A 14,120-nucleotide genomic window follows, 5' to 3' on the forward strand; every position below is an offset into this window, starting at 1 on the left:
CCAATGTGCCCACAAACCACCTTTAAAAATGTATATTTTAAAACATTTAAATAAATAAATGCATCACTTATTTTATAGGCAAGTTATATGTAAATACCGAAAGCACAAATTGGACATGAGCCTCACGGTTTTGCAACGTATATTTATTATCCATAAAACTAAGACAAGCAACACACAATGCAAAGGCATTATTAAACGGGATTGTTGTATTGAAGTTGAACAAAGTAAGCTACACAATTCAGATCAAAAGATTTATCAGACAAGGGGACATGGTCCAAATAAAGTCGCGTACATAATGCGACTTAAATACAACTCACGCCATATGTCTCAAAAAGGTATGTTAATGAGACACATCAGAACAAATGTGTGTGCATGAAAAGGTTGACTGATTAGGGCCCTGATGTGTATGTGTATTTAACTTTTTTCGCACCGTACCTAGCCAACCATGCGAATCATAGTTGTAGATGTTTGGCCAATTCCTTTACAGTCTATGCATGTGGAGAGAAACTGCGGTATCTGGAGAATATCCACCCATGTCATGATTAATGGTTAATGTAATAATTACTGATTTGCAGTCCCTTGCCAATCCACTGCTGGATGAAGGCCTTCCCACCCATGCCAATCATGGGAGTTGCTTTGAGCATACTTCACTATATCACCACACTACTTTGTGTGAGTTGGTGAAGTGTTGGCGGAAGAAATTGCAAGAACCAATTCAGATTCACCACTGATGTCAGCCATTGCCAGGACTCAAACTCTATATTGATAATGCAGAGTGTGAACCACCACTGTCTACCATGGGCGGCAGGGTGGCACAACGATAACAACTTGTGCCTCACAGCAACAATTCTGGTGTAGTGGACCACCCCGATTAGAGTCCAGCATTGTCCAATTATCTCTTGAGCCCAACGTGACTAGCGTGTGGCTTTATTATCTAGATGAAGGTTTTGCAGAGATAAAGATATTTTATATTGGACTCCAGAGATATTATTTTGCACTCAACCTACTCTCCAGAGGCATGACCTCTGTAGAGAATGTTCACCCTGCCACTTGCACGTTTGGGGGGAGGCTGTGGTGGGATGGTCCTGCGTATCTGAAGGCAGCCACCTCTCACTGCTGAGTTCCCCATGCACTCCTCTCAGTGCGCACATCACTGCCAAGGCGACTGCGCACTCTTACACACCACCTCGCTGCTGATGGTCTCCTTTTCGTCCATTTGCATGGCTCCTGCAGCGTGGGGAGAAGCTGAGGTTTCCTCACTTATTTACATCTGGCAGTTTACTATAATTTATGCAAGCGTGCCTGGTTCCGCTGATGAGGCACTGTATGTCAAAACCGGCCCAGAGTTTTTCTTGCACTAAATCAATGCTGCTGAAATGATGCACTCCTAGAAGGCCATGGGGGCGATGTGTTGTCTAAAAAAAACCCTGATATGTTGATGTGGAGAGACAGATGTGAGATGGAGGCGTATTGTCTGCTTATCTCTTGAAGATGGATCAAACCAGAGCAGACCTGTCCGTACTGACTGGTCCACGTGAATGAGGCACATACGGTGGCACGGTAGTGAATGGGGCATCCTTAGCCTGCCAACACTGAGTTGATTTCGGGGTTACTTTTATACTCCGGGTAATTATACCAAGGATAACACACGGCAGTTGAAACAACGGGGCACGTCTCTTAAATCCCCCTGCTTCTGTCCACCCAGCAGCAAATATGATTACGAATAAATGTGGGACATCACAATTAGATGATCGGTAGATCATGTGTAGTGGGGTGAAGTGTGGATATTCCCACCTCTTCCAAGATGTCTGACCAGTGTTGACGAGAAGATCATGATACCCTCAGGAGGATCTGGCTCCCTAGAGCTCCCTTAAGTGGGGGCCTTTCTGCCTGCAGGGCCATAAGCAAGATATTTCAGGGCTGCACATTTACCTTTTTAGCTTTTAATGTGTTTACGTAGATGCGTCTCCTATCTGCGTTTATGTTGGGGAGGGTGCACAATGTGAGACAGGGGTGTGACACATGCAAGACGCCCACGGCCTCCCAGCCTCTTGTGGATTGAGTCCAGGTGGCGAGTGTGCTGCCGTAAGGCCGGCCCTGTCACTTCACCGCTCGCCATCTGTAGATGCCGACCTCCGAGTGAGCGGGATGCTCTCCATGCTAGTCCCTCCGCGTTTTTGAATGCAAACGTGCAGTGAGGCGTGAAACCTCTAATTAAACAATTACACATTGTGGGATGAGCACAAACCTTTGGAACAGATTGCAAATTATAACGTGTATTCTGTAATGTATTGAAGGAGCAAGTGTGTATGACATTTCATTATTCAGGAGACAGCTGTTTTATTTTGTTAATGGCGAGAGTAAAAATGCTGCTGCAGAATGACGATACCTTTTTATAATTGCCTAAATAAAAAACCAAACGTCAGCATATTACAGAGAGATGTCATTAATCCAAAACAACTGAGAAAATCCCACTGGGCACATATTACTAATGACACTTCTCTTATAAGTATGCAGCTAGTTACTGCACTTGCTGCTGAGCCAGATCCCCCACTTCCAACTCCAGCATAAACAACTCAATGCCTTGGGCACTAACAGGAAAAATATATGATAAGTGACGTTTTTGGTAATGGCCATATTTCATGGCACTTCATAGCACCCCCAACCCAGAAACATTGTCACAATTCTGAGTATAGATTTGATTCAAGAATCAACATTTTTTTTGTCTTGCTCTTATCATCTCATGTATTGTGTATATATCTAATTCTACTATTAAAAGTAATCTATGCCTGCCTCGCATTTCCTGGCTGGCTGCTGGGTCGGGTCCTCTCCACCGCAACTGTAACTCCTTTGTTGGTGGCTGCTGCGACCCATTACCACGTGAACTAGCTGGGCAACTGACTAAATGGGATTTTCCACGTAACAAATCAACATTGAGTTCAATTGAAACAGCGGAAGCAATTCGTAAGACGTTTCATAGATCGCGGCACCGAAAAAGTTGGAGTATCGAACAAAGACAACTGACCCATGGTTCATTTGAAATTGCCAACACTTTAACATTTGTGCTCCTATTAATGTGATTCTTTCACCAGTATATTCTTTGACTTGTAAAGAATATAAAAACAACCTCAATACATATTGTCTTGGCATTTAAAATTACGTAAAAATAAGATTACCTTTAGTGCTCCGAGTACAGAATTGATCTACCGATAGATTCACCCAGACCACAGGAATGTGGAATTTCCACCGCTGGCTCACGGCTCTAAATGGGAGTCGTGCACCACTTCAATGTTCATATGAACAATAAATATGTTTGACTTAAAAAAAAATCCTAAATGTAACAGCATTTAATATTCATGGTTCTTAATTGATTCCCGCATGCACAATTCGTATTGTGGGTGATGGATCGATGCATCGTTGCGTCATTTCCTGAGAAACCAGAGGATTTACTGAAGGGCAACATCTGTCCTAATGTAGACATTGCACCATCTGAGGTCGTCATGGCAGGTGTGGTGGCACATGCCGTTAATGAACCAATTGGGAGTGGGGTTGGTGCACCATGTGACAAGAGCTATCATGTGGCACCTATCTACGGGATCATAGATAATAGTACAGAAAGTAGGTTGCCCATATGCAGTATTTAAGTGTTGACACTCCTATGTGTGGGTTTTCACTGGAGACTGGAGATTTCTGAAAACTCATAGATTATTATTTGGGTTATAATTGTAGATGATTATCATCCGTAACAGTTAAACATGTCAGATTAATGATAGTGACATCTAGATAACAAAATATATTGTAGAACGTAATAAACAACAGGTTTTGACCATACTTCACTCCACTGGTTAGTGCAGACTGGTGGAGGATGGGTAGTTAAGAGAGGTTCAACTCTCACCTCCCACTGTTGCTATCCATTTGAACTCGGCTCACCAGGTTCAGCACACACTGTGATACCTGCTGCACCACCAATCTCCTAATTGTATACCTGATGTCAAATAATGTACGGTCATTGCATTACATCTGTGGATATACGTGAGTAATAGTAGAAGTAGAAATAATAAGAATCGGATTCGTAGAGCGCTGTTCTGTGCTCGCATCGCTGAACACGGCCATGAACACTATCGAGGCGTGCTGTTTATATGCCTTCAACTACGCATACATCACACACGCATTTATTTTCAAGCCCTATGTGCTACGTTCACTGCTGCGTCATCCTAATCATCGTCATCGTTAGCATGATCATCATTTGGTGAGCAATCAGCGACATCTGTTATTGTAATTAGCCATCACTGCCGCGTCGCCGTGATTTTTTTTAAAAGTGGTTGTGAGTGTCGTTGATTTCCCTGCCACTACTGTTGACAACATTGCTGTCATTTGTGTCTCAATTGTCATGCCTCCCGAGAGGTGCGTTATGCACAAAAGTGCAAGGCCGCCCGCAATTACGCCCGTACGTAATGCGTGCACTTCTGTGCAGTGCCGCAACCCAGGAGTGCTCAGGTTCTGGACAAGTGAGTGGAAGGATGTAAACCACTCAAGGGCTCCACCACCAACACAGCCCAATTCCTGCCAATGTGTTTCACATCCCACCGTCCGGATGTACTTCATCAAACAACCCACAAGATTTTTCGATTTAAAGCTTTCGTGACTGCAGGGATTCATATTCTTGGTTCTTTCGGTAAAGTCACGTAGAAGGGAAATAAAAATAAATAAATAAAACAATAAAATTCTCACGGCGTTTCGATTGCAACACAAGCAATCGTCATCAGGTGTGAAAACCACAGCAAGAAAATTTGAAAAAAAAAACGCCACTTTCTTACCGAAAGAACCAAGAATATGAACCCACAAGATCCCAGACCTTCACAGTATTTGATTTGTTCAGGATTTATTGTGCTTTGCTGTAATATTATTCCATGAGCCAGAGAACCAGCGAGTCGTACCAGAGGTCGGTGAGTGGAATCGAAACATTCCTATGTATATATGTTGAACTTCTTTAGCACTTTACGAATCCAGCCGTACGCAGATAACCGTGCTAATTGGAGGTGCAGGCGAAGAACAACAAACTAAACACAAAGTAGATCTTAAGAAATTAGTTTTACATCTAGATTTCAAAGTGCATAGCTCCAGTGACTTCCTAATATCAGAAGGAAGAGCGTTCCAGACGTTCGCAGTAGCACATCTGAAAGCACACGATGCAGTGACCGTCTTTGCTCGATGGCGAGCCAAAAGCCATTGCGAGGATGACCGGAGATCACGTGATGGTTCATTCTCCTTGACGAGATCAGCGAGGTATTGTGGTTACTTTGTGGCAAGCACTTTACTTCGACCTTATAATGTATTGGTTCGGCAACCGAAATCCATTGCAGTTCGGCAACCAGAAGCCAATGCAGCTCAGCGAGCATTGGACATGGTCGGATCTTGCAGTACCTGTCACGACACGTGCCAGACGTCTAGTAAAGTAGTGAGTTGCAAAAATAGAGCCTTGTCGATACTATCTAATTAATTATACGTGCCTGGTGTTGTGCTCTATGCAGAACACACTTCGTGTTATTATCCAGGAGAAAGCTTACAGCATCTTGGGACGTATCTGCAGTAGAGCCCTATATTCGGATCTTTGGCACATTCCCCTGTTAGGAAGATGTTACATGTGGAATGAAACCATTGTACTCACAGAAAACCCACGCATGTAAGGGGACGATGTTGAGGGTCCACAGAGAGTTCCTAAGCACATTACCTTTACTGCCATCTTGCCACCTTACAGCACAACTGGCCACCTTAGGTTGTAGATTTTCACGAATAAGTGCTTGATCCACCAACCCTTGTCTCCCAAGTGCTGGATTCCAGGCGTGCAATTGCACATCTAACTATGAAGAGTGCACGTCTTGAATTTAGGCTTCTTAACACCCGTTTTTATTGATGTGCTGTTTTTGCCTTTAGTTCTATTACATTTGCTTCGTATAGGTGAAGATCGTTGTGTGCGATTCTGCTCTCTTCTCTTTGATTGTGCCATGCATTGCCGGCATATTTTTAATTTATATTCTTAGGTTTTTTCGGTAAAGTCACGTAGGTAAAACATCAAAATTAATGAAAATAAAATAAAATAAAACAAAAATCACGACGTTTCGGAGGCAACACACGTCTCCGTCATCAGGTGGGACCAGCCGAATCAGCTGATCAGCTGATCAGCTGATTCGGCTGTGATGGTCCCACCTGATGACGGAGACGTGTGTTGCCTCCGAAACGTCGTGATTTTTGTTTTATTTTATTTTATTTTCATTAATTTTGATGTTTTACCTACGTGACTTTACCGAAAAAAATCTAAGAATATGATTCCTTGCAGTCACGAAAGCTTCAAATCTAGAAATATTTTTAATTGTCTTGTAAATGCTGTAAATGGCTGGATTGCTTAACAGATGGTGGTTTGATTCCCATTTCTACCTCATATATTCTTTGGGAATTAGCATCAAATTTCCAGTGTGTTGGCTGCTAATAAGATGTTAAAGACCCTTGGTAGTATTTACACAAGTGCCTTTGTCATAATTTGAATTCAAAGCGTGGCATTTTAAAACAGATAAATTGCTAAATTATTTGTCCACATGCAACCAACGATGTCCTTGTCTCCCCTAAAAGAAAAAAAAAAGATGATCTGCTTCATGTGGCTTTAAACTTAATTGTTGAGGAAAACAATAATGCATTATACTGCATTTGGCTGCCATGTGTAGACTGCCCCCCATCATAGGAATGTGGAATTCGAGCACTCGGAGCTACCACTTCCTGGGGCGAGGCGTTATCTCCCTTGCCTGCTACGCAGGATGTCGTGGGTTCAATCCTAACCCTGATGCCTGTATATTCGGAGTTCGCGTTGTCTCTCTCCCCATAGTTGCATGGATTTTTCTTTGGGTCCTCCGGTTTTGCCCTGCACATTTAGAAACATGCGCTTAGATTATTTGGCTGCAACTATAAATTCCCACGTGGTGATATCAACCACATCGATGAGCTATCGTGTGTGGCCAGGTTCCCTCTGAAAATGAGCTCATAGCTCAGCGGGCTTTACCTGGTCAATAAAATAGTTTCGTTTATCTAGGATGTGCACTGACCCACACTTGAAGGAAAGGGTTCGCAATATCACGGTGTATATTGTCTTTTTTTTTCCATAAGCATTACAAGATGCTATATTTTGGATGGAGGAGATAATCTTGTAGAACACTTTTTGGATTAATTTAGTTGGGGACAAGATGAGTATTTATGATGGATTACAACGCAACACAGATCAATGAGCATGGAATGAAAGTTTGTGTGTAAAACGCTAAATTATTGAGTCTGAAAACACTGCGTACAAATTATATAGGTGTACTGAGAGTAGTATGTGAACTGCAATGCATCTCAGATGAGATATTGCCTGCTGACTCATATTATTTAAACTCCAATCCACACAATGAGGAGATGTGATACAGTGGTTAGCACACTGCACGATGAACCCAGTGATCCGAGTTCAATTCCCAGTATTGGCTAACATAAGTCTTTATAACCTGAATTGGTTTTGGGCCCTTCCTTGACTTTGGCGTCTATGGTTAGACAACCACCGTGACTGATCCAACGTGGGAAGGCCTTCATACGGCAACAATTATAATTAATCATTACGTATTTACCCAGGAAATACAAATAATCATTTTCAGGAGGATCCTGCATTGGAATCTTTGGCCAACACCAATGACATTGTTTGTGTTTTAGTTGTGAAAGGAGAATGGATAACCTGAAGGAATGTGATAACTATTTTAAATAAGTGAGATATGAAATAATGCACTTGTCATGACCATGTACGGTTTTACTATGTTTAAACGAAGAGCCTGCTCTGGCCCATGGACTGACAGAGAGGCGCCTGAATTGCGAATCAAACCCTTCTTCACACCCTACTATCCAGCATATTGACAAAAAGGGAGTGTATAGTATTACTACTCCGATTGTTTACCCCACAGAAAATAAAGTAGAAAAAGTATAATTTAAATTAGCACAGAAAACACGAGTTAGGAGAAAAAATTGATTCGCAATAAAGAATGCAAATGAACCTGGGCATGGAAGATCACTCTAAGGGCTGATGCAGTTGTTTTACAAAGCTTGTGACAGCATAGCAGCGGAAAGAGGGAACATGTGAACGGTTCCCTGAGGTGGCGTCTCAACGATAAACCCCTGGCAGAAGTGGTAGTGAAGTGAATTGTGACTACAAGTGCATTGTGGTACGGCGCATAAACCTTCTCACAACAGAGGAATGAAATTGACTTGATAATATTGATGATGATGAAAATATTTCATAGTGTAGTTATTTTATATTTGGCTTTCAGAGTTCCAGGTACTATATATGAAATATGTGCATCTGAATCATTTTTGGCAAACAGAGTGCAATGCTGCGAAGATAATATTGCGAATTTCAAACACTCCTGAAATAAATGGGCTGAAATCCAAATGAGCAGCAAGTCCTTTATGGAGCCATATAAAGGCCGTTTTCAGATAATATTGTAATAATGTTACAGTTGCCTGATAATGTTTGGCTTCTCTATTCTAATTGAAAACAGTATTCATAAAACATGCAAAACATAACATAATGCACATAATATCCATACACAGCACGAGAAAATTGGCAAATGTAATACATTCCTCATAAATGCTATTGCGTAAAAAAGTTAAACGCCAACAAGAAAGCAATCGCCGTGCAATATTATGCACCTTGTTTTACGTATTGCATATGACATTTAATAAATATACTGTAATTTGAATACATATTTGTGGTAATATATTCATGTTGTTTAACAGCGGGCATCCGTTTCTGAAACTGATTTGAAGCATTTAACTGTGTAAATGCACTACATTGCACAAATTTAGTTGCAGGAGGACATACCGTCAATTTGCTAAATCATGCACACTCGAAAATAATCATTTATCGAAATTAGACAGCTCTCCAGATGGTTACCTTGAACCCTTTCATCTTCTATATTACACAACTCATCTTGTTGGTCATTTACATAAACTTTTAAGAGAAAATGTAAAGTAACTCAGTATTTTGGGTAATGACATTTCTTCAGGGCAGGCTGTCTCACATTAGCTTACGCGGCATCGCGTCTCGTGCGAGCAATAACGGTGGTGAGGGTTTCTTGGGGTCAGTGCTCGCTCGACACAGGGTCCCTCGGGGTGCAAATTTCACCGGTCAGCAATGATAGTTATGTTATACCGATGAGCACAAATAATGATGAAACCACAACACGATTTCTCTGTCCTTCTGCTGCCTAAATTGAAAACTCCGCAATCTCAGCTATTTCGAACTGGTCACTGTGTGCAAAATGTGCACAAAAATGATGATGTCATATTGAAATGCAAAGCATGCATTGAGTCCTGTAATACACAGCGTTTCAGTTAGACACATTTTTTGGTGTCGCCTTTTGCGTGTATATTAGTTCTCCATTGTTGTTTCTGTTGCATGTTATCAATGCGATACATTTACATGCGATAGTAATGGGGGCTTTTAAAATGGTTGTCACTACTTTATCGAATGAGATGGCTCACATTGTAAGAAATAGTGACGTTTCCATGCGTGTGAGTTATCATCGCTGAGCCATACGGCAGTGAAGGGAAAGTGGGCGGCGATGTAAAATATCAAATGGAGCTATCTACAACCACAAACTTCATGCAGACAAAGTTACGAAAATGGATGGCAATGCCTCACAAGCCAAGACGCTCGTAAAAATATTCATACAGAAAAATAATAATTATGAAAACAATTTATAAAGATGGAACAGCTAGACTATGATTTCAAAAATCATCTTAAAACCAAACATAATCGTTGTAATTAATTTAAATCAAACCCAAGTGTAGATGCTTAAGTGTGAAATTAATAATATCTTTATGCACACAGATGACAGTCTGATGATCTGAGTTTGAGTCAGTGTTCATCTCCTGTTTACAGCCATGAGCCAGTCGTGGATATTTCGCATTCTTATTGTGTAGTCGGTTTCCTTATTACACAGCAACTTTGGAATTCCCACAAAGTGGTACTGCTTTGATTTTCCACTTAAGGATGATCGGTTGTGTCAACGCTCCATCAGGATATTAACTCATAACCTTATGAATGTAGTTGAAGTACTCGAACCAGAGCTGAATGGATTTTACATTTCCATATCCCTTCTGAAATTAGGGTAGTTGTAGAAAAATGTATAAAACAAAGCAGATGGGGCCTGAAACCAAACGGTGCATCAAATCACCAGCATGCATTAGTACGAAGCTTTAACATCACCGCGAGGAAGACCATCCTGGAAAATTGAAAACATCACGAACATCCCTCTTGGAAACTGCGGCACAACACCCTTTGCACCTCCGATCAGCTCAATTGGCTACGTACGGTGCTCAAGAAGTTAAAACATACATAGCCCTTGCAGGAATGGAACATCTTAGCCATAAGCTTAAGGGCAGGGAGCGTGAGTTTGAGGCCAGATGGTCACCCGCTCGTATTGAGCCCGGCGTGAAGGTATCACGCGGAGGGGGCCAGGGGGAGGAGACGGACTCTCGGTGCATCACTCCATGAGGTAGTCAAAGCCGTGCAGGATTTATATTTATGATAAGTTCACTCGACGTGTGTACGTTATTTGATTTGATTTTCTTTCTTTGTGTGCATTCTCCGCGCCTATCTTCCTTCCCCCCCCCATGTTTATCCCTCGCCTTCCCTTCCCCTAAAATACCATGCTTCCGGTCGTTGTCCCCTACATTAGTAGGGTAGCGAGCCCACTTCTCTCGTTTTTCCCTGCCCCCTTGAGTACCGGGCCCCCGGCCCTTGTCTGCGGAAAGTTTGTGCCCCCCTTTTTTATCACTCGCGCTCTGTGTTGGGCTCCCGTTAAAAGAAAACATCCAAGGGCCTGTTGTAGATTGAATTGACAACATTGGATTGGATGTTAGAGGCGTGTGTGTTTACGCACAGGCATTCTCTAGGTTCCAGTGCATCATGGACTAGATTTATTTATGGAGTTGCATAGTGTATTGAGAATTTTAGATATAACATTTTAAGTAACAGAGAACTGCAACCAGCATTACCATAACACTGGCGCTGTGGCAGAGTGCTCAACTTTACATACTCCAGTCAATTATATTAAGAGCCTATGAAAGATAAATGGAGAGACTTCGACATTAGAAATTATAACTTAATGGAAAATAAAACGGAAATTAACTTAATGTCAAATAAGCGCATACATCAACAAACACAAAAGCTAAACACTTTTAACCTAAACTATACAAGAACAATTTTTAAGTATAATAATATCATATATTGCGGCAATTCATCACTTGTCGTGGCTACAAAGAGCTTAAATTCAGGTGTTATTCTCTGGCTGTAGAGATGACAATATGGCAGAGGGATCACCCCAATATTGGATGATTCAAAGTTTAAAAGTTAATGAGGGATCTACTCAGCCCATCATCCCTCCAGGGTCAATACAATAATTACCACTTTAAAAAAGTCAACATTGGTTATCCCATACTGGATAGACTGAACCCACCAGAGGATTGTGGATTTTTTTCTACTGGTTTAGGGGAGAAGAGCCCCATTCCACATACTGACGTTTACACAAATTAAAAATCACGATGTCCATCATTAACACTGCATTGAAACGGAAACATATTTACCACATGGACTATGATACCAATAAATATATAACAGGCTAACGTTTTAAGGATTGGCCAGTCTTCAGAGTAAAGGGCCATCGTGCAAAACATTTGTCCGTTACACACGTTAGTCTTTTTGTAGAGCAGTTATGAGTACAAATGGTGTGTATACAGCACCTGAATTCCACTGCGTCTCAATACTTTTTTGCAAAACAGCAGGGACGTGCATTGTGGGGAAAGGGAGCGGAGCGCGGTGTGAAGAGCGTTCGTGTCTAATGTGGCGAGTCGCTCTCGTCTGTGCCGGTGCACAACCACTGCCACCACGAGCGCCACCACTGCCGCCACCATCGCCGCCACCATCACCACCACCTCCACGACTGCCGCTATCGTCACAACCACCACCGCCAGCACCGCCAGTGTGGCCTCTTTCCTCAACTTTGTAGATACGCGGCGTGGTTAATCTACGCGGCTTGTCTCCACTGAATAGAAAGCACTTTGAACAGTGTGGTCATGAAAATCACCACCGGGGAGACAAAGTTTGCGAGGGCTTGGTTTTAGGTATTCTTCATGCTTGTTTGCAGTTCTAACTTTAATAGATACTCTATGAAAACACTTGCCCCAACAGTTTAAACAGCTTAAATCGTGATCTGTGTACGCCTGTGTGTGCAATGTGTCTTCTAGATACTCGCTGACACCACTTGCTCCAACAGTCCATATGTGGCACATTAGGAATGGACAAATCTTTTAATTATTTCCTCGTGCAGCAAGGGAGTAAAGTGTGGTTTTGTGAAGGTCCTTATGTGCTGTGCAGTACATCAATGCACGTGTGTACACCAGCATGCGATAACTGAGTTGGGCCTGTGGCTGGCTGGCAAGGTTATTGAGTCACCTGACCTGTACACCAGTCACGTGGTTAATGGCGACTCGATTGACGATTGCTATGTGTGACACACCTGCTGTTGCATTTTACAGGTAAAGGACCCAAATGTTGGTTTTGAAAGTTATAGAAATGTTCTAGTCTTGAATACTGTTTATTCTATAACCATGCCCATGCACCCAGAGTAGGACTACTTGCAATGCTATTAAGAATAGAACACATGTACAGGAGTAAGTTGTACAATGGTGACAAATACAGTACATATACAGTACAGATAATGGGTGTTAGGTTTCAATATATGTAGATGATATAGATAGACATACAGCTTAGGATGAAGGTAATATTCGAATAGTGAAGTGTAAAGATGATTAAACACAAAATGGTTTATCAGTATTAGGATTGAGTTTAAGGGAAACTGTTGTTGAGTAACCTGACCTGTAAGCCAGTCACATGGTTAATTGCGACTCTGTATAGGATTGCTGTGTGACACACGTGCTGTTGCATCACAATAAATGTGTTTGCCCTCGCTTTGGAGCACCTGCCCACGTCCTTCATTTCGAGTGTGTAACACATGGCTATAGGAGGATCTTTGTTTATCTTTTGTGTTCTCGAATGAAGGGAGCTGTGCTTGAGGCCTTCTGTCACCTGGAGTGGAGGTTGTGAAGACAGACATGGGAGTCCACTGGCAAGGAATGCTGTCGCTGTCCCTCATTGCCCTCATCACAGGTATGTGGCCATTGAGATTGTGAGCTGTTTTGAATGAAGAATTGAAACTCGGTGAGCCTTGCTGGTCGATGTATATTGTACATTTGATATTTTTAAAATAATGTTTGGTTCTGTATAAGTAGGCCTTACTTTCCACCGCAATATTGACGTTGAGTCTTCATTTGAGTGAGACGTATTGGGTTGCTAACCCCTCAAGAGACCCCATCACTTGCCTACGCCACTAGAGACGGAGGGGTCTCCGCTGGAGGGCACGCTAGAGAGCCCCTCTGTACGGTATGTTGGCCCACACTTCCATGCTGGCCAGTTCTCTTTGAAGGGGTAGGAGTACAGTACAGGTAGTCCTCTACTTACGATGGAGATGCGTTACGACGACCCCATCGTAAGTCAAAAATATCGTAAGTCGAAGATGGCCTAGCCTACCCAGGAGTCTTAAAGAATGGTGATAATTTAGCAAAACAGAGCAATTTACAGTACCGTACTATATAAACTATGTACTGTGTGTATTTATTAATTACAATACTGTATTGCACAGTAAAATGAAAAGTAAAAAAACAAGGTAAATTCTTAGCCTACCGATATGAACTGCAATTTAATAGAAAGTTTTTTTCAGGAAACAATCCTATCTGCATCACACAAGGCGGGAGATACATACAGTACATCCCGGCAGCGTCCCAACGTACAGCATCGTACCTCGTACGCTGCTGCGTTTGCCTGCCGCGCGAAATTTTAAATATTTTACAATTTTGTCGTATCGCTATTGTAAGATCGAAATATCATGTCGGACCGTCGTAACTCGGGGACTATCTGTACTCGGATTTTCCCACGTGTAATGGCTGGCAGTTTATGGTCCTTCCTATCGTGTAGGATCAGCGGTCGTACA

General features: G+C 42.1%; 1 protein-coding gene across 7 annotated transcripts in view; it reads left to right on the forward strand.

The window, feature by feature from the left end:
- LOC144945546 (contactin-2-like) overlaps positions 1-14,120 on the forward strand; it is a 355,729-nt gene that overhangs the window by 39,791 nt on the left and 301,818 nt on the right. For 6 of the 7 annotated variants that reach the window (XM_078874004.1, XM_078874009.1, XM_078874008.1 and 3 more), the window contains exon 2: positions 13,133-13,240. In XM_078874004.1, coding sequence (XP_078730130.1) covers positions 13,186-13,240 — 55 coding nt within the window. In that variant the 5' untranslated portion in view covers positions 13,133-13,185. The remainder of the gene's footprint in view (positions 1-13,132; positions 13,241-14,120) is intronic. The other variant, XM_078874005.1, reaches the window with a different exon arrangement.

The sequence above is a fragment of the Lampetra fluviatilis genome, chromosome 38, assembly GCF_964198595.1.
Source record: "Lampetra fluviatilis chromosome 38, kcLamFluv1.1, whole genome shotgun sequence".
In the NCBI taxonomy this organism is placed as follows: domain Eukaryota; kingdom Metazoa; phylum Chordata; class Hyperoartia; order Petromyzontiformes; family Petromyzontidae; genus Lampetra; species Lampetra fluviatilis.